The sequence below is a fragment of the Lonchura striata genome, chromosome 1A (assembly GCF_050655825.1).
Source record: "Lonchura striata isolate lonStrDom1 chromosome 1A, ASM5065582v1, whole genome shotgun sequence".
Taxonomy (NCBI): domain Eukaryota; kingdom Metazoa; phylum Chordata; class Aves; order Passeriformes; family Estrildidae; genus Lonchura; species Lonchura striata.
The window spans coordinates 59,441,539-59,463,823 of record NC_140741.1 but is presented as its reverse complement, the minus strand read 5'-3'; the positions used below and the strand labels follow the sequence as shown (position 1 = coordinate 59,463,823).

The 22,285-nt window shown below is 38.1% G+C and overlaps 1 protein-coding gene across 8 annotated transcripts in view; it reads right to left on the bottom strand.

The window, feature by feature from the left end:
- ANO4 (anoctamin 4) overlaps nt 1-22,177 on the bottom strand; it is a 200,469-nt gene extending 178,292 nt beyond the window's left edge. For 2 of the 8 annotated variants that reach the window (XM_085568924.1, XM_085568927.1), the window contains exon 1: nt 17,846-18,089. In XM_085568924.1, the coding sequence (XP_085425050.1) occupies nt 17,846-17,972 (127 nt within the window). In that variant the 5' untranslated portion in view covers nt 17,973-18,089. Of the gene's footprint in view, nt 1-17,845; nt 18,229-21,811 lie in introns of those variants that run through there. The other 6 variants (XM_085568934.1, XM_085568926.1, XM_085568921.1 and 3 more) reach the window with 6 other exon arrangements.
- Nucleotides 22,178-22,285: the final 108 nt, after the last annotated feature.

The window sequence follows — 22,285 nt, the reverse complement described above, 5'->3', positions numbered from 1 at the left end:
TTATAGAGTGAGTTATAGTGAGGACAAGACAAAGGTTTTCTGCAATGTGTTTACAGATTCTTCTGGTTTAGTTAAGTGAACAATCTTTATGGGACAGTATAAGCTATTTTGACTGGAGCAAACAGAAGTGCTTTATTTAATTCTTGCCTTACTAAACCCTTGTATTGATTTCCTCTCTTACTTGTTAATTTAGATGCATTTCCTTTTTTTTTAAATTGTGAAAAAAATTAAAACAATTCAATTTCAAAACTGTTTTTCAAATTTTCAAAATATATTTTTGTATGAGACACTAGTGGTCTCTCTGTAGTGTAACATTGTGCTCTGCCATCCAATTTTAACACCTATACTGGAAGCTCAGTGGGAAATTAGTAACCTCAGGACACCTAGAAGTACAGTACAATAACTCCTGCATATAACCACAGATCTGCTGCTTGACACACAGGACTAGTCTAGCAAGTTTTGGGAGATCTATCACGTGCCTAAATTTTAATCTAGGGGGGAAAAGCACCCAAAATACCAAAACTCTGGGAAATATCAGTATTTCCCAAGTGGAACACCCCAGTCTGAAAGCATGAGGAGCAAAAAAGAAAAAAGGCACTGACATTGCAACAGTTTTGCTTGAATAATATCATTCACTAGGTTTGATCTGTATTCACTGTTTTAGTTCCCATTTCTCTTCTACATACACACATATCCAAATCCCTTCTAGTGGAGAACTTATAATTTACTATTTTCTTATTATTTTCATTATAACTGCTGTTATATTTAATGTAAAAATATTTCACCCACTCTGGAGTGATTTCTCCTTTGTAGTGAAGAAAAGGAAAAAGTGCTTGCTGGCAAAATGGAAGACACTTACACATTGATGTGCCAGCCCTGGAAGACAGAAAAAGCACCAAGTCCTACACAGTTCAACAGAAAGATTCATGAAGAAAATCCACATGTAACCCAACAAGACCTTTCCTGTAAGGGCCTACAAAGAATTTCTATTGATATCTGGAATTAACATTGCTTAAGTCTTAAGCAAGAGTTGCCTGGGACCCCCATAAATGATATGCAAGGAAAGAAGATTCAAGGGACTTGAATATATCTGGTGGGAAAAGCTGTTGTGTTACTTAGAGATTTGGCAACTGCTGCTATGACATGAAACTATGACTGGATGGAAAGACTGCTGACTTAGGTGCTGATTACTCTGCTGCTAAAGCATCATGCAAGCAGCAGTGTCCAGCTGGCACTAATGATACATCACAACACTCCATCTGCAGCTCCCCATGCACGCTGTGGGGGGAATGTCCTGTGCAAAGTACAAGAGGCAAATAGGCAAGAGAAGCTAGAAAGACAAACCAAACAAACACTACTTGCTTATTGTGGTACACTCCCAGCCTCCCCAATACTACCAAAGAATGATGAATGACCAGTGAACATGGAAATATTAATTTCCATTTATTATTATGTTTTTTCAATTTAAATATTACTATCATCTGAAGTAAAACACTATTTGAAGACACTCCTGAAAGCAGCAGTAGGTTTTGTGGGCAGCCACACTCTGATTCCCTGTCATCACCTGAGAAAGGCTCTTTAAAATAAAAAAATTCTCCATATTGACTTTTTGACATGTTCCATGCTTCCTAGAGAGAGATTCAGAACAGCAATTTTCAAATGTTCCTTTGTTTCACCTCTCATTTTTCTATACAAGAGCTATTTGAGTGCTATTGTGGCCCTGAAAGAAGGAATGGTTTTGTTATTCAGATTAATCACCATTTCCACACTAAGCAAAGACCATCAGGAAGAAAGTGACTTAAGAAAATATGATCACCAGAAGTAGCTGTAGAGCAAGAGGTAATGACAAGGCAGAAAAAAGATAATTTTTCACCTACGCATATGGAACTCCAAACGAGGCTCATCAACTGGCTGAAATAATCTATGACATGAGAAAAATAAATTATTAATATCAACTTTTGCTAAAAAGCTCTTTTTTTCTTTCCTTTCACCTTCCATCCTCACATTTCTGTCACTTTGTGTTGCCTGGGGCTCAGAAAGGAAGATTTTGTTAAATTTCCATAATGCAGCAGAACCATTAATCTCATAGCCATAGCCTCAGAAAAAAAAATTGGTAAGTTTACAGGGAGTAAAATTCAGTGTACAGTTAAAATCGAAAAACAGCTTACATTTATGATTTCATATGTCCCCAGGACAATGTGGGGGTCAGGCTGTCCTGACTGCTGCCACTATAGAATGGACTGCAAGAAAGTGAGATGGGTTTTGCTCCCCTGTATCTTCCAATTTACCCTTGGTTTCCCTTTGGAGAGCTAGATCAGGTGATAAATTCCTGACTAGATGAAGCACCTCAGTTTTCTTGTCCCAGCAGGGATCTGACCAAAGCAATGACAGAACAACTCGCCATCGTCAAGTCAGGTTGGTGAGGAAGGTGGCTGGGAGACTGCCACCATGAGCAGCACCATGCTCTGCTCTTTGGCTGAGCTGGGCTTTCTGCCCCTTGCATGTGCCTGTGTCAAACAGCGTGCTTTTGTCATCTCTGTCTGAGCAGGTGGGGGAGTGAGCTGAAGGAGACTGCCATGGGTCAGCCTGCAGCTTTCATCACAGCAATGCCAGGCTCAGGCCACCTGAAGAAGCACTGCTGCTCCTTTTCCTGCACAGGCCCTCTTGCCATGCCTGCCCCCATGGCTGCTCTGCTGAGGCAGCAGCACATTCCCGAGGGGAAAGGGGCTGCAAGCCGCAAACCCCACTGACGAGATCCCAGTGGCTGTGCCAGAACAGCATAAGTGAATCCTCAGTGCAAAAATCAAATCCTCTCAACAGACCAGCATGGAAGCAAAGCAATTACAGCTTCCACACCACCCTCTTCACGACATGAGGCACCCAAGAAAGGATTGAGCTGGTTTCCACAACCTCTGCCTATGAGGACACACTAATGTCTTCCAGACAGGAAGATTTATCCCTGTAACTTGGCCTCTCATGACACCAGTCCTTAAGCTGTCCTTGCAGCTTGGCAGAAAGTAATTGGAGGGGTAATAGACATTAAGTTTGCCAGCTTCACTGGGATTCATTGTTAATAACAAGATTGAAAAGGTGAAAGCAGCACAATTTTATTCAATCAGAGCCAAAAGCTTGTTTCTGATGACAAAGTTGCAGAGGAGGACAAAAGGACCAAACCCTATTTTATAAGATGACAGAACCTTCCCAGAGCTATCACTTGAAACTCCTGAAACACCTTTTTTGCTGTAGGGGGAAAGAAATGGGACAGTGCATTCCCCTAGAGCTAAGCCCTGTGGGCATTCCAGGGGCTGCTGCATCAAACCACTTTCCTTCTGCCCAAGAAGAGCCTCCCAGCTCCCATATCTACCTTCAGCGGCAGCTTCCTGACCTTCTGTTGTTGTTCTCTGCTTTTCAACAAGCAGCAAAGCCACTCCTGGCTGCTTTTTCCTTAATAAGTAGAGCTGCCATTTCCCAAGTTTTATCCCCAGACTCTAGAATATCAAAGTGCAGGAGTGATGTCTCTCTTGGCCCTCCAGGCCCTCTGATCACAGAGTGCCATCATGCTCTCTAATACATTTCTCCAAGCTTTTGAGGTTTTTCAGTCCCCTCAGGACTATCTCACTTTTTATAAATAGCAAACCATCTGGAATATTTGTTGCATGCTTACCTTACAAATCTTTCCATTTTCAGTCTACTTTCACCCCTCCATAGAATCAACCACACTGCAGAAAAAATCCCATAGGAGACAGATCTAGCCTGTAGAGGAAGCCTTCCAGGTGTCCCTTCGACTCCAAGTTCAGAGAAATTTGTACTCGTAGTAGAGACTTTCTCAGCAGACCTACCTTCCCACACAGTGGAGTCAACCACAGAGTTTCTCAGCTGAAAATTGTTATAAAATAAATGAAGAGGCAAAAACCTTCTGAAGCTTCAAAGAGGATGTCAATCATCAGAAGACTTGAGGATTTTTAAATACATGTGCTTCTGCAGCAGCATTGCACAATGTCAGTGTTTCTCAAGAATAAGAGACTGTTAAGTCCAACCTCTTGGCAAAAAAGTTGTTGAATTAGTAAAAGGACTTTGTTTCTATTTCAATGAAGACTAAATTCTCCCATTACTTCAGCTGCCAAAGCAGTTTTTATAAAGAAAACCTTCCAGAAGACTCCAACTAACAAGTTTCCTTACAACTAGCAAAGGTGCACTCCTAGGTCATCTGCACAGACAACCAAATCCTGTCCCTGGAGTGGCATCAACCACCCTGAGCATTTGAGACTTAATTGATCAAAACATTTGAATGTCAAACCTAAGGCTCATGAAAGCACCACTAAAGCAAAAAGATTGCTTGTATGCTAAAAAATACACATTAGCGAAAATATTTTGCTAGGTCATCCATCATGGTACCAGCAGTATTTATGATTAATTAGCTTATTCCACTTGGAAAATTCAGGGCCTTTACAGAGGACTGACAAAAAGGTCTAGACCTTAAAAATATGCCTATGTTTTAATTCAGTTACCAAAGTAAAAACAAATATTTAAAGAACTTAAAGTAATGTAAATATGAATAATCAGATATTAATCTTTTCAGACTGGTTTACTAACACATTTACACTGATTAACCATTTACTTTTTCCAGAAGTGCTCTGCATAAAGATACATTAATATAAAAAACTAGCCCAGCTTACTAAACTAATGTATTTGTCACTATCATAGAAAATTCTAGATTTATTAAGCAGGCACTATTTTACCTTGAAAAAGCAAAGAATAGATTGCAAAAAATGTATGAATTTAACAAAAATCAGTGTTTTATATGTAACAAAACAAATACTATTGCATATAGAGCTGGAGGGGTTTTTTCATTTTTTAAAGACAGCCATGCCAAGGATCTGCAGAGTCAAATATTTATGTCATATAAATGTTGAAACAAAAATAATCATATTTTTAAATGAAATACCAAAATATCAAAACTGCAACTAATTGCAGTCAACTAACTGCAACTATGCAAACAATTTCTAGACACTGACATGCTTGGAGTGTTATGCATTGCTAAATTTCTTAAAAATCTAAATCAATGTAAAACAATATTAAGAAAAAATACTTCTACTAAGACCTTCAGGTCTATGCCAAGTCTCCTCAGTTGCCAAAGAAAAATTTAAACAGTATGTCTGAAAGAAAAAATAAAGCTTTTTTTTCTCTGAGCCAGACTCTCCTCCGTATATGCTGTATTTTGAGGAATTAGGAAACAAGGTTCTACAGTCTTCCACTAAAAAAAGGTTCTATCAATAAAAGTAAAAACATGTCTGATTACTCTTGAGATAGAGGTCATTAGGGCAAGGCATTCTACAAAACCTCAACAGACCCTGTCAACTTCAAAACAGTAACGTGGCAAAATCTTAGAGTACTTTCCACAGCTAAAGAAGGAAGATGAGACTTTGAACGTTCACAAGATATAGTGAATGTAGATGCAGTTCTGATCAGAAATATTTCCACCTGACCAGGAAATAATACACTAAAAAAACCTTATATTAAAAGTAGTAAAGCATAGTATTAAAACTATAGTATAAATAGTTAAGATAGAAATTAAATAAACTTTGGTAAAGGAATAATAGTTGATAATAAAAATTCCTTATTTAAAGAAAAATGTATTATCAATCACATTTATGTGTATGAACATTTAGATTTAATTTTTTTCACAGTTAGTTTTACTATTATTTTAGTATTAAGTTTCTCAAAATAAAAATGAACAGTGTTCATGATGCAAGAACATTATCACTTGCTTGTGAGTCTTAAGACAATATAATAACTGCATCTGAAAAGATGCACTGAAACTACCTGAGACCTGGATCAGGTCTCCTATATAGATAAGTCCATTAAATGAGAATTTACCACTCCTCTGAAGATGACCTTATGATGTTATTCTGAAGTGTCTCAGAAGCTGTTTTACTGAAGCTTTCATCGGTCAATCCCCAGATTTTTGTGTAAAATCATTTTTATTCAGTCATTACAGGTTCTTCTAGTTCAGCTTTCCAATATTCACTGCCTGATTCATACATTTGAGCTCAACTGAAAAATTTCAATAATATATTTTTAATAAAAGTTTTAACACAGCACAAAATTCAGGGTTGCTGAGTTATACAGGATGGTCATTCTGGATATGTGCATCAATAACTTCAGTGAGATCCTGAAACTGTGCCGGATGTCTGGATGTTTACAAATGCAGAGGCATTATTTCTGCAAATGCCTGCTTTTAGGTGCTGCCTTATTCACAGAATTTTGGACATATTCTTTGAAGCAATTGGCCTTTAAGCTTGATGCATGTCCAAAGAGTCTTGAATTCCTTTGCCATCACTTCCATTTGCATGTTCTAGCCTTACATAAAAACCTTGTTTCAGCAAAATGGATTCCTATTTTGCTGAAATAAGTATTTCTTCTGTACTTTAAAAGCAAATATTTTCAAGCTTCTTCCTTTCTATCTTCTAAAAAGTAAATTGTGGAGCAGAAGAGGATGTGAAAGAATTTTTTAAAATGTAGATTTTTGTTGTAATCAGAACTCAGTACAAAGTATTACCAGATATACAACCTCTTCATCAAAAGCCTGGTTTCCACGGTGACCAAGCACATCATCTGCTGGTTCGTTTTAGTTTTTTAAAAAAAGTTGCTTTTTAATGTCACCCATCCCCAAAATTAGGATAGCAAATAAGCTTAGAGAAATGTAATTTTTTTCCCCCTACAGTATCTAAACCAAACTGAGGACTTAGCTGCCCACACAGTAGCAGCATAATGCATCATTCTTTTTATCTAAAGCTCACTCATCCAACCCAGGTACTAGCAGCTACTCTACCCTGGCAAAAATGCTCATCAAGGAATTTTTTAAGCCATATGAATGACAGTGACAAGTAGGTGAACCACTGCTCAAGCTCAATGCCTTTAACCTAAAATTTGGTGAGCTGGATCAGGCTAGAAGCCTTCTAGTCTACTGGCTGAAGCAATAACAGCCAGAGGTCATAATTTCTACCACCTTTATAATTAAAAGTGACCACTTCTTTCCTCACCCTATGAACTGAACTACTGCATCCCCTTAGCCATGAGAGAAATCCCATTCTAACCAGACATAACAAAACAAAATTGAGTTCATGATTTTATATATATATATCAAAATAGCTGATTTTTACTTTTGCTATTTCTACTTGGCTTATACAGTCAGTTCCCCACTTGCTACTCATGGTATTCAATATAAAGAAAGACTAAAAAGCCTTGTGCCTCATTTCCCTGCCTGGGAGGAAATGCCTATCACTGGACCGGTCAGATGGTCTTGTCCCTTTCTTGTCCCTAGTCACTATGTATTTATGTAGTAATCAACATTAATATAGAATAGACACTGTCTATTTCTCACTGCAAATTTCATCCTCTATTCAGCTGCCCAGCACATTCAACATTTAATTCAATCCCACATCCTATTTTTAACAATGACTCATTTAATTTCATCCTCACCCTCTTGCAGTCTTAGTTCAAGACTATTATATAACTCAAACCAGTAAAATATACAGCTATATTTTTTTACAGTTGCAGCTTAATTGCTTATAATTTCTGCCAAAGATGCCTTTTATTTTAATGAAACATTGGATGTTTACTAATACAGGTTCTCAACAACCAGCTGTACTGATAACGAGAGATAATACTTTGTTTAACCTGCTAACTCGAAAATCACCTAGAGACATCTGAGTTCTGCTTTGACATGATAAACACTACCCTTGTGATCATGCAGAATATTTGAATAATGGCTCCACCTTTCTGTTTCTTTCTCCCTTGCCTACTATACACAGAACAGTATAGCTCAATATCTGCCTAAGGAAAAAAATAATAATAAAAACCTGTTTTCAGCAAGCCTGAGGTACAGCATGCTCTTATCTTTATGCATAGACCTGCATGAACACTCTCCCTTCTCCCACAAAATTAATCTTCAAAAATTTATTTTCACTCTTCAATATTTTCATCTTAAAAGCTGAAGTGCTTCAAGGATATGAATGACAGTATTTTTGGCAAGAGAGAAAAAGGCACCCAGGGGAAGCACTTAGAAAAATGACAAAGAAGTATGTAGGTATTTCTGCATGAGGTGTGTTTGCAAGTTTTAGTCCTGATGTGGAAAAGATTACTGGGCTTTGAGAAGTTGTCATTTGAAAAGCAGCAATTACTTCTGTAACCCCAGAGTGATGTCTGACATGCACCTCATTTTTTTTTCTATGCAGATAGTCAAGTACCCATTTCAGATTACTGCAGTTTTATTTCCAAGATAGAAGGGGAAAATGATGTAGGAAACAATGGACAAAAGGAAGCATAGACAGAGAAGAGAGAGAGTAGTCATATATTTGAATAGCAACTTTGTTTATCATAGGTTCAATTACCATATGCTGCAGTGCAAGTGAGTCTTTCCATTGATTTCAACAGAGTTTAAACAAAGTTCTGACTTGCAAGATAAAACTCAGCATTAAGGGGGCTCCAGCAGCCTGGTAATCAGGATTCAACTAGAAGGAAGTCAGTAGACTTAGGAATTCTGTCCAAGAGGTTTTTTGCCCTTTGCAATGAATGCTACTTGGTCTTCTCGACCAAAAGACATGGCTTAGGTATAAATTCCATGGCAGAACTGAAAGTAATCAGACATAAGCACTAAGGAGCAAATATTTTACTGGACAGCAGATCAACACCTGCCAAATGACCCCTCTGCTTATCTGTTATAGGAATAGACTCCCAGCTAGAAGCTGGCCATGGACCAGCTCTCTGGAGTAAGGTGATCCACTCTTCCCTTGGCCCTCAGCAGCAGCCTGCCACCTCCATGAGCATCTTCCATCCAGACTGAGAGGTACAGGCAGCACTGGCTCTCTGTGCTTTTGTCTCAGTTTGAACCTTTCTGTTTCCTAAAGGCACAAGGGAAGCAAAGCACCTCACCTCTGAGCAGGCATGGGAAACCGCAGGCAGCGTGAGAGGAAAAGCTGCATACAGGGAGCTTCCTCCAGCCATCACCTCCTCAGAGCTGAGCAGAACCAGGCTGAGGGCTAGCAGAGATGCATAGCTGGAAGCTCCTTTTCCCTGGAAATGCTATAAATGAAGAATGAAAAATAGGTAGAAAATGAGGAGCAAACTCACAGAACAAGTAGGTGGGCTGGAAGGAGAAGGAAATTAGGAAGAGATTTTCAGAGGTATACAATTAGGGGAATGACTGAAGAGGAAGAAATATAAAAACAAATGTTAAAAAATGGCAAAAAGATGGAAATACAGTAGTTGAAAGGGTAGACAGGATGGCATTTTTCAAATTGATAACTCCAGATTTTTTCTTGAACTTGATTACTCGTCTTTCAATGAGGGGAATGATGGGACACAAAGCTTGGTTACCTTAAACCAAGCTTTAAAGACAGAGGGGAAAACGAAACAAGGGCTTTACTGAAGCTATTTTACTTAGTTCATTCCATTTCAGTTATACAGCTCCTGCTCTCTGGCTCAGTCTTGTACTGCAGTGCTACACATGAACGCTTCACACTTGACATCTGAAACTCTTGACACATCCTTTCTCTTTTAAAAGATCAAGGCTTCATTATCCACAGAAAAATGAAACAGCTCATTTTAAAAAAATGGAAAAAATAAAGAAAACACATTCAATATCTGGTGGGGGTTTTGGGGTTGTTTTGTTTTTGGTTTTTTTTTCTTTGGTTCATGCTCTTTGATGTGACTATCAAAAGTGGATTTATTATATGGCTGGGGGTTTTTCATAGTTTTCTTGCTCAAGGATATATCAGTTACTTACATATAAACACTTCAAGGTTTAACTGTGTTATATTCCGAATGAGAAATAAAATAAAAAGCATTCTATTGTTAGACCCTTAATTTCTCTGGAAGTAAAGTTGGAAAAGTCCTATTTTGATTCTGTAAAGTTAACAAGCAGATACTTAAAAATAATTTTTTGTTTATCTTTTAGTAGTGTTTTGGTTATAAAATATGCAAGATAAGCTCACAGGGAAAGGCATGTCATTGACAGGAGAATGAAACAGATTGCTGTTCACAAACCCTTCTTTGATTTAAAGAACTAACTAAACATTTCCTTCTTGCACTAAGCCTTGAAGATCCTCCAGCACTAGAAGGCTGCAATTGGAAGAGTGGTATGAAGACACATCCTCAGGTAAAATGCAGCTCTTCGATTACTGATTCAAACTCCATCCTCACCCTTTTCTTCATTAACTGACTAGCTTACAAAACCAAAATATTGCCCAGAGAAAGAGTCCCCATGAAATCTGATATTCAAAATAATTCTTATTGCCCCAACAGTTCTCAATGGACAGTGCAGAAATATATTCAAGAAAAAAAAGATAAGGCAATCAAAAAGAATTGAGCTTATAAATCTAAGTCTGTGTTAGCTAAGCAGTGATGTGAGGAGGAAATCGTGTATTACAGTCAAGGGTCTGAGTTTAGGCTCACACAAAGCACCAGCTGTAAGCAAACAGGGATAATATCAGATTCCTGCTTGAACTTGTGCAATGATGTGCCAACCTCAGATCAGCAAAAAGGGCAAATATCCACATTGTAAATAAATAGGAAGGCCAGATCTTGCAGCTAGTTTCAAAATCAGCACAAAGAGAACACAGGAGAGTAAATGCACTTCCAGCTCTAAGGATGCTCTCTGAAGCCAAGTTTGAAGCACACTGGTACAACAGTTCAGGAGGCAGTTCAATGCTAGCATTGCCAGTTTTAAATGCCTTGAACCAATAGCATGATCAGTGCTGGCTGGCATTTCCAAATACATTTTTACAGGAACTACCAGCTCATTTTATTCAGGCAGATTTTGGTTTCTCATTCATAAGTGGTAAGAATAATTAGAGAAGCAGATAAATTTATCTCCATGGCACAACTCTCAGGTTCATTAAGCATCCACTTCATTGCTTTGTTGGATCAGAATCAGTAAGTTCAGCAGCTTCTAGACTTGAGCCTACAATAATGTCAGAAAAGTACAGAGGTTTCACAGATTTTATTGTCTTCCTTTTAAACATGACTATTTTAGAATGGTCTGTGCATTTAACATCAGTCGGAATTTTGAGTAAACAGTATCACACTTTGAATCATAAAAACAATTCTACTGGTAGCTGAAGTTTTGAAACTGATTAAGTGCATGCACTTAAATATTTGGAAGTATAGACTTAATGGCACTCTGTCCCAAGAGTCAGCAAGGACATTCTTTGTAAGATCCTAACTTATCATATTTATTGAATGTCGTATGCATTTCAGCCATTTCAGATATAAACTTAAACACATTTAGTCTCATTTTATTTAAAGGAAAAATGCATATGCTGCATAAAGATGACATAGCACTGGAAGAAAGGCATTCCGTAGTGCTTAGCACTTCCAAAAGTGCACTGCCCTCATTTTTGAAAAAAGTAGTGAATCATTGCCTTTCTTAACAGTGAAAGATTCTGCTGGTGGCTGAATGAAACAATTAAGAAGGATAAGCCCCCTCTCTTCATGGCCACAATAATTCATGAACTGAGGCATGATGCTTTTGCTGGCAGACAGGAGAGAAGGGTAGGAAAGGCAGGCTGTTCTCAGGGAAGTGACACAAGTTTATGTAGTTGTCAACATTGTTTCTCAGGTACAGCTGACTACAAATTTTCCAAGGAGCATTTTTTGCTAACAGTGTTTTTCCTCTTTATAAACCCCACCAGGAGCTCTCTATTAGACTGCAATGAAGTGCAGAAACCTCCCTCTCTTTCACTCCTTTCAAGATGCTGTACAGAGAACACCAAGCCAATCTCCAAAAACGGTCCATTCCTTGATACAAGCACAAAAGGAAAACAGGCAGAAAACCACAAGTAGTCAGCAACACTGTGGGCATGGCAGATTTTGTCCTGGGCATTTAAAAAGCACTGAAATGCAAGTGAGGATTCTAATCAGAGATAACAAATATGTTTTCTTTCTACTTCTCAATTTCATCATTTCATCAATCACTCTGCAACTGAAAGCCAAGCAAAACAGGTTACAACCTCAGAAATAACCATCATCCTTCTAATTCTTTCCATTCCCTCTTTCCCTCCAATATACTAAGAATGCATTAGAACTTTTTACCAAAAATCAATGCTTAACAACAAACTGCAACCTGAAGTGATCCACTGACTTTATTGCTTTAACTTGCTTGCAGTTTAATACACACCAAACTCCATGGAAATTTTGTCTGGTTGCATCCAGGCCGCTGCATATTCTGCCAAATTTCTCACAATGCCTTCAACCACAGTAAGGAGTGTCAGCACCATCTTGTGGCTTTCAACTTTTGTACAGAATCCCCAGGAGTTGGTCAGTTTATGACCTCTCCATATCAAGACTTGCAACTGGAACACATACTGTAAGAGTTAAAATGAGGAGTTGAATCTCTAGGGTCACTTTGCAGATTCCTCAGACTCTGAAGGCCGCTGTTCAGGGTAAATGGATGGATCAGATGCCTGTCCTTAAGACTCAGCTATTTCCCCAACTTTACAAATATTGGATTATTAAGTAAACAGAAACCTACTGCTTGATTTTTCTGTCTTTAAATAGCTTTTGTTTTGAGAGTCTAAACATAGTAAAATTTTTTTACTCTCTTCTCCCATATTGTTCTGGTAGTTTTTCCTCTGCTTAAGCTCCAGTAAATCTCTACTCTCATTGAAAACAAGCAGTCAGTTTAGGTAAAAATCTTCTCTCTCCCTCTGTAGCAAATACTTCGCATGAAACATCCCAAGCCTCCATTTGTTTTTTTCATAGCTGCAGCCCACTTCCAATTAGTAGCTGAATTTATCTTCCTCTACTCTTTCTTGCTGAGGATTCACAGCTTACTGGAGAAAAAGAAAAAATCCTGCCATGCACAGTAGCAAAACCTGCACCATTATTTTCCATAACTTTTCCCTTATTCTGTTCCCAAAAGCCACCCATTTCTTCCTGCCTGACATTCTGAATATCCTTTTGCAGTGATGTCTCCTACCTTAGACTCATCAGCATGTCATCAGTGCAGTCCTCCTTTCCAGGCAAAAATCCTTCATAAAAGTATTAACCTTGTTTCCAAACCAGTACAGATGAACCACTATTCATGTTCCTCCTGTTTAGCACTCCCCCTCCCAAGACTGTTGTCATGTCCCCCTCAATCATTGCCTTCTCACATTATAATTCTTCTAAGTATAGTTTTTCTTCAGGGGAACAAATAAATTCCTAGGCAGGCCAATATAACTCCTTTTACAGAATCCAGTTAACACTGGATCTACTTCCTTTGCATCTACCTTATCAAATAGATTTAACTGGAATCCTGTACCACACTAGAGAGCAGGCAACATCACAAATTATGTCTTTGTATAGGTTTTCACTGTCATCACACTATTTAAAAGTTGCACAAGACAACTGCAGAATCAAAGAATACATATAAGTATGCCCTTGCCTACAAATCAATAAATACATATAAAATATTTTTATTTTTGCCTATGTCAAATACAGCATTCACAGCAGCTGCAATATCTTGCAATGTAGTAACAAAAGGCAAAGGTTTCATGCCATGATTGCACATGCAAAATAAAATGAAGTGGTCACAGGAATTAACATAAATAAAAGAGGGGACATGAGCTGCAGTCAGACTTCCAATTGATTTGAGGAATAAACCTGGAAGATTATTTCAGGTCTACCTTATGGTTGCAAAAGTTGTGTATTATGACCATCATATTATTTTTTTCCAAAGTGTGTGTTTCTGTCTAACTGTAAGACAGGCTCAAATGCATCCCTGAGGAGGGTCCATCTTGAGTCCTCTGCATTTTCTCTGTCTCTGCTGTGAAATACAAGCTCTCCTGAAATAGCTCTGTTCTGGACATTCACACACAAGGGCCCAGGCCCAGACTAAGGAAAATAATATAACTTCCTACTTTACCTTTCAGTTGCTTTGCTGGGATTTAGCAGCCTAAATGCATTTTTGGGATTATTCCATTGAAGTAAGGATGGAGTAAGGTCCCGTAACAGTGAAGAAGGGCAAGTAAAGTAGTTCAGGTAATTACAGTCCAATCCACCAAACACCAATATTTGAAAAGAGATAGTGACAAATTAGTAAGTAAGCAACAAATTAAGCTGTCTTTAACCACACCTCAAAGAAAACAAGGTTATAACAAAGTTGACGTATTTGTCAGGAACAATTCATGGCAAATCAATATAATTGCTTTCAAAACAGCTGATCTAGCATACAAGAGGACAGGTCCCTGCAATGAGCAAACAAGAGAAATACAGTTCAGATGACGGTGCACTAATTTCAGGTCAAAGCAGTTGAATGAAACTATTCAGATTATTATTGGAAAAATGGGAATACATTTCAAAAAGGCACAGATTTCTTGTTATATCCAGTATTTTAATGAATTATGGTATTTTGTATTTCTTTAAAATTTGTAGCTGACACAAATTTGATGGGTATTGTTCAGCTCCTGACTCATTTCTACCCAGTGCAAATCTATTCATCTCAATCCAGCTGGTGTTGTCTAGCAAATCTTCTGAATATTCTGGAATATAGTGTTCAATGTAATTAAGCATTGAATAATGATCATAAGAAGAGACAAAGTTAATCAACAGGAACTCTTCATAAGGAGAGACAAAGTTAATCAACAGGAACTCTTCTTGACTCAGCTAAAAACCAATATGCAGTTATGAAATATTTACAATAATGATCTTCCTCTCTGGTACTCCCTCACAAAGTTTTCTGGTTAGAAAATGAGCAAAGAATAACTCATGCTTTGTCTCATTCTAAACAGAAGCCTGGCTTTTATTCACCAGAGCAATCCTCTCAAAACCCCATTATTTCAAATCACAACTAATACTAGAAATTTTAAAACTCCGTTCCACAGTCCATGAAATTGATTAATTCTAGCGTCTATTATACTCCTATATCCAAGGACAAAATTTGACACTACTCTGTAAATTATCTAGTGCAGTACAAGCAGTAAATTGAGACTAATGTTTCAAGTAGGAGGCAAAGCATCCACTAAAACCAGCTGCAGATTTATCTCTTTCATACTGTGTATCAGAATACACGGAGGTTTTCTACTTTATCATCTTATTTTGAACATTGAAATCCAGCTCAGACATCGTCATGCACAGTTTATTACAAGATCCCAAACATGCCCTGTTCAAATGGAAGCAGAGAGAATTTTTCCACCATCAGTAGTTAAAAAAGAATTCTTTTGAACTATAATGTGTGTGTTGAGTGCATTATATACTGGTGGTTTAGCATAGTTTGTTTTTTAAAGAATTTGCTGCTAAAATGTTATAGAGAATTTAATTGTAAATGCACAGACAAGAAGAAGCACAGTAAGCCTGTGGCATTCTTCTGCATTTCAAGTTATTGTAAATAATCTGATCAAGTAGTCTTGGAAATAAATGAGTGTGGATATAACTTTAAGATTTACCCTGCCTCATTAATCTGTCTCTAAGATACCCTCTGTCTTTTCAATAACTCCCCCATTTCAGGTGACATTGTACTCTTGCCTGAGCTTCCATAGAAGTGCTGTATGCTGCAAACAAGCTTTTCATCAATGGCAAGACAGTCCCTGAAAACTGATGTAGTTTAAAACACTTGAGGAATCTTTGCATTAGTAGTGTTTTAATGAAGCCAAGGGATAGGGTTTAACACTGGAGTTACAGATGTGACATCCAGCCTTAAGAGTAGCTGCTGACACAACACCATTCTACCCCTGAGCAGCAATGGTAGAACAACCTGGTTACATGCAGTACCCTCTACTCTGCTGCAGGATTAGATTTAAAAATTAGATTTTAAAAATCCTACAGATTATAAATTGTTTCATTGGATAAAGAAATTAAGATATTGATTATCAAGATGAAAAGTGTACCTTCTTGTGCTAGAAGTTGTACTTTGAAGCAGCAACACCACCTGCCCTGCTGAAAATGGACATTATTTGAGTGCCAACATGTACTGCCACCTGAGTGGCACCATGCTGCCATGCTGCTTTTCAGCATGACATTTTCATAAGCATCTCAGTGTGACCTCTTTAAGGACCTCGTAGCTTCTTAAATTAGGGTGAAAATTAGGGCATTTGTACTTGGCTTGCTAATATAATATCCTAATGCCATCTTTGGCTATATGAATCCATACTTTAGAACTGGGAAATTGTTCTGCAATGCCAACAGGTTCTTATCAAGTTTTACTACTGTTTTATTATACTACTACTATTTTCTTTTATTTAAAATTAAAATTTCTTCCCTTCTCCACATAACCTCTAGGTGTCAAGTGCCTCCTCACTTGTCACCTCACTGTCCCAAAACCACTTCAAATTAAAACCAGAGTTTTCACTCATCATGTGGGAAAAAAATTAAGTGTCTCACAGTATTTGTATCAGTAAAACAGATGGTGATGTAAACCAAGATGCAAATTAAGCCTACAGAATATAGTCACAGAGTTAATACAATCAAACTTCCACTGAAGAAGGAGGTGCATATTTACACAGCTCTTAACTGGAAGCGGAAAAAAGGTAAATAAATGAAAGCCATAACATTTAACCTTCCTGAAGCTGTTCAGGATTTGTCCTATTGCTCCTGCTTAGCAAGTGTCACCATCAAAGCAGATATTAGGAATGGTACTTGAAGTGCTGGAACCTGGGATTCCAGCTGCCATGAGTATCCAGACAGGTTCAGAAGATGAGCCATTAGATCCAAAAGTTCTGAAAAGGGACAAATGGGTTTTGATTTGATTTCAGCACCACCACAGAGTTTCAGGCCCATTGTTCTTTGGTAACATTCAGTAATGTCTTCATCAGTCACACTAAATTACATTAATGTACTGCAATACTTAAAATTAAAAGAGCAGTAATACAAACCACAGTAATATACATGTTTTACTATCATTTTTACTACAGATTATATTCAGCCACTGTTGCCAGCAATTATTACAATTTTAAGAACTAGATTGGCGCTAGCTATTCATACCAGCTCTAAGTATGAATAGAATATTCAGACTTTTCTGAATATTTAGACTTTTCCAGCATTATGCCTTTCAATACTGGATCTACTAATACCTCACTCTCCATATATGACATTCTTTTACCTGGCACCTAGGAAGAATCTTCTAATTCTTCACGCAGTAACACAACTTAGGCAGCAGGAATAAAAATCCTTTTACAGGGGTTCAGTTAGGAAGCATATAGATGAGAGACTCATTGATAGCCAGAAAATTTCACTGAGCTCATGACCCACTTCCTATCATCATTGTCATTAAGAACTCCCAGAGACAAATGCAATCAGACTGTGGGTCAAGTGACTTGTCCTAACATAACAACTCTTTACCAACTGTCATCTTTCGATCAGACCCTGAGACCTCCAAATCTCAGTAGGAAAGAACACCACCAATGATCAGCATGGTGCTGTTGCCTCAGACAGCTTCTGATAGCCCTTTAACAGGGTGGGAGCAGAAGTGCATTCCTATGGATCTAACTGAATGCACCTTGTACAGCCTATTTTGTGATTAGCCGGGTGGTAGCAGCATTTTGAACACAACAGACATATGAGGGCATCCTCCATCATGCAAAGTTTTATGACAGGCACAGAAGAGACTGTCCTCAAATGCCTCCATATGCTAACATGGGTGCACCCTCATCAAACAGCTGGCCTACCAGTTTTAAAGAAAACATGCACTAATGGTATTATTGCTTAATAAACCCTTATTGTGCATAAACCCTTTCATGATGTTTCTGTGATCTGATCCTTATTTAGGAGCAATCAAAGCACTCTGGCAGCAGAAACAGCTGTGTATATTGACCATGAAAATTGCTGACCAAACTAAGCTTGGACACATGAAAAACAAAGAATCACCTACCTGTGGAGTCTTGACTCAAAGTTTCTTGACTACTACTGTTGTAAGAAGGTACTGGAGTGATTGAAAGTGATGCTGGACAGGACAATGGACATGAGAAGTCATTCTGTGTAGCAAAACATTGACACATGGAAACACAGGCATCTTCAGAGACAGTGAGACCGAGGCGAGGGTTCCCATACACGCACAGATTTTTCCAGCGAAGCAGTCCTATTGCAAGAGGGCCAACAGCTTCAGAACCTGACAACAAACACCTGGAGTTAAAACCCCTGTCCTTGTATTGTACAGCTTGTAATTTTGGACAAGGAAGCTATAGTAAGGCAATACTGGTTCCTGTTTTGACCATTAAGTTTTTCTGTCCCCTGGAAAAGAATATCATATTTTGTTCTGGTCCACTATCAGCAATGTTCTTAAATGCTGGTGTAATGCTGAAAGAATACTTTCACTATGTGGCCTCCTTGTACTGACAAGATATATTTAACATGAAATAAACCTTCTAATTTCTGTATGAATTCACAGATTGTGGTCGTCTTGCTCATACCTGGAATTCTGCAGGAACTCATATATTACAATCTGTAGGTTTCTCAAGTAAAAGTGGAAATCACGTTGAATTTTATTTTTTTTTTTTTTAAATCACCTACTTGCTGTGATTTTTTTTTTTTTTTTTGGACCTCTGTAAGGTTCAGACCTCAGTGGAAAATAGGAAGTGGGAAGCAGCCATCCCACTGTAACAATGCACGTCTCTGTTCTTATGCTATGGTCCTCAGCAATTCTCTTATCCATCAATCAGTGGTTTAGGATTTCTTCTGTCTATTTCAGATTTCCTTTTTGTACTTTATGAAGATTCATATTTAATCTTACTAGAAGATGGGTATGACTGTATATCACATTGTGACATAAAACCATAGGCCTTATTATGACGTCGTACCACAAGACTGTGGAGGAGAGATACCCTGAAGAGATAAGTCTGCTGCACATGATATTACCTCTGCTGCTTCACCTACATCCTATCCTAAAATACAGAAAAAGAAAAAATATTACCTCTAACTGCAAAATAAGGGGACTTCTATATGTCTCTCCTACAAGTAGTTTCTTATTTTTTAACCCTCATGTTTGTGATACTTGCAAGACTAGGACCATCTGAATACAAAATGTCCCATCCACAAAACTGGACTTTCAAATACAGGCAAATCAAACCTGTGATGGTCACACAAGCACCCACAGGCCATTATGGCAACACTCACAACAAGACTACAAGTCTGATGTAGTCTTGGCTGCTGCATCAAGCCAGGACTGAAATACAACACAGAAACCAAGACCTTGGTCATGATTATGCAATGAATCCCTGAATTCACCTGCAGAAAACCAAGTGAGTAACAGCAGAGCAGGCCTGAATGGAGCTGGTGACTCAGAAGTGGCTCTTAAGTTCTGCAAGAGCAATATGAGAGTATCTAATGCAAGAGTCAATCCAGTTGCTCTAACTACATTTCCGTCACTTATTGTAATTAAGCATCAAACTAAGTACCTGAAGAGCAGCAGTTTTCTAATGGTAAATCCCTTAAAAGGGAACAAAAGAACAGAGATTTTTCATTAGTTGTCTCAGAAGAGGAGCCTCTAGGAGTTAGGAAATAATCCCTCTTAAATAAGTGTGTGTGCCCTCAGAGTTATTTGAGTTTCCCACTAGGCAGACAGACCCATACATCAAGGACCTTCAAGTGTGTCCACTCCAGAGAAGGAGCTCAATGTCACTGCAAAATGTTCAGTGAACTGTAGTAAAATAATGTTCAATACTAGACAGCATTGCAGTAGACATCACATTTTTTAAAAAAAGCTCCATTCTCCCTATTTTCATATTTTCTTTTATATAAAATTTTGGCTCATGGCTTTTTTAAACATAAATTGATGGATTTTCTAAGGAGTTAGCTGCCAATATATTGTTCTATTTCTCTTGCAATAATTCAGCACATTTGAGACCATCAATTTTACTGAATATGGAGCTTTGCTTGGCTAACTTAAAAGGACACCGGTTTTATTCAGCTTTCCTACTTGTAATTTGGATGTGCTTTAATACAGATATCCACAGACTAAAGACTGTGATTAACCCATAGTGCTTGACTGCTTTATCATGAAGGTTCAGGAAAATGGGAGCATTAAAATATATCTGTGTACACAGGATATGAAACTTATGGCTGCTTTTAACTGTCAATAAATTAATTAAAATATTCATAAAGATTTATGTTCAGATTTTTTAAATACCCTTGCAGTCACTCCTTTGTACAGTTTAATTTCTTATAAACATTGATTTTCACTTTTACCAATAAAAAATCATTCCACAAACTCATTTGCAAGTACATGGAATTGATAATTCCTGAGGGGAAAAAACCAAAACACAAACAACACAGATATATCACATCAAAGAGACTTCTGGTTGTCCTATTTATCTGTTCACCACTGCATTTTTTGCCTATACTAAAACCACCAGCCTAATTTTCATTTTTATCTGTAAGAGAGCATATGCTGCAGCTGTAAGCATAATACACACAGAATCTGATGCTGAAAAACTAAGCTAGACTGTAAAAAGTTCATAAATAGAGTAACTCAGCACTCTTGAGTGAATAGAAGCTATCCAAGTTTTTGATTTTGTTTAATCTCATTAGTCACATCAGTTAGGAACAGCTTTCACTGTAACCACTTCTAGTTGCCATATTAAATGTCTAATAAAAGCAACACATAAAAACACATGTATGTGTATATATCAATGACATATATATATGTACCTAGATATGAAAATGCATATAAACACACACATACCCATGAAGGCATGAAGGTGTATGTATGAGAAGTGAATGTAGTTTTAAATTCTTGAATTGCAAAGCCATAACTTCTGTTTGAAGAAAATTTTGGTTTCAACTGGGTTTTTCTTTTTTTTGGAAGGGGGGAAAAAACTCCTTGAAAATTTTCCACTCAAACCAAAAAAAGCTGCTTGAAAAAGCTGCCAGAGTTCAAAGACATGTCTTTCAAGGTAAGTGCAACACCAGGGATCATTGCAAAATGCAAGGAATGTTCACTAACCCTGCAGCAGTACAACAATGTGTTTGACAGCATGATCCATGTACAGGTTGTTTCTGCCTGTTTTTTCAACAGACAGCAAACCAGCAGCTGAACCAGAAGAATCCAAAAAAGAGACTTTTGCTGTGGTTCCATACCTTTTAAGTTGTACCAAAATTTCAATCTTATAACAGCAAAGGAAAGCAGTATATAGTTCTCAACAGAACTTCACAACATCAAGGCAGGGAAAGGGTTGCCTGAGATGTGCTGCAGGAGACTCTAGCAGCCTAATAGAATTGAAGCTGGAAACAAGAGGACAACTATGAATTCATAGACAATTTTCCAGACACAAGTTTAATGCCATTCCCAGGTGTTTGGATATACTTTGCAGAGAAACAAACACATGTACCCTCTCTTAGCAATATAGAAATTAAATTGTATACATTGGAACAATTTTTCCAAGTGAAGAGGACTGTAAGAGGCTTGATAGTCCCTCAGAACATTGCAGAGGCAATGGCCTGAAGAGTAAAGAGTAAATCTTAAAGCTTAAATCTGGCTACACTAGTCCCCCAGGTTTTCCTGTCAGGCATCCACATTTTTTATGCACTTGTTCCACTGATAGGAAGGTTTCCCTTTCTGCAGTTTTCTCTGAAGTGGTGGGTTTGCATCTCCGAGTTTTCTCTCTGCTGGATTGCTCCCAGCTTTGTTCTCTCACAGACAACACCACACTCAAAAATTCTCCCCAAAAACCTAAACTTTTATATATCCTCTTGAAGCAGTAATACTCAAAAACAATCCCCTAATGTCTTCTTACCCCATAAATGCAGTAATGCTATACAGCAAGCACGTAACTCGGTAAACTCCTGCTCCTGCCTTATAACGTAACAAGCCAAAACTGAGAGAGGTGAAAAAATTACATACCTTGCACAGTCCATGCATTTGCCCTTGCTGCAGAGTGCCAGCAGACTGCATGTTGTGACCTGTGCACCTCCAGACCTCCTCTGTTTCCTAGGCTCCTGGAATCCCCCATCCTGCTTGGATGCTTCTTTCTGCTGCTGCCCAGCCAGTGCCTCTCACCTGCGCTCCTGCTGCCTTCTGAAGCCTGTATGGCACATGCTGGCCACATGTTAGAAGTGCAGGCTTGCCATTCAAAGGCTTGGATTTTTTTTCTTTTCATTTCCCCTCCCTCCTCTTCTCTCTTCTCCCACTCCTCCAGCTAAGCCTGATCTTTACAATCAGACAAACCTTTCCTCCCCTGCAGCTGAAGTGGAGCAGGAGCTGCTGTTCTTTCACATGGCTGCTGCTCCAGTCAGGCTGCTCCATAGGGAGACAGTCTCCCTCAGGGAATTTGGAACAGAAAAAGGCACTAACACATTTACAAAACCACACATATAT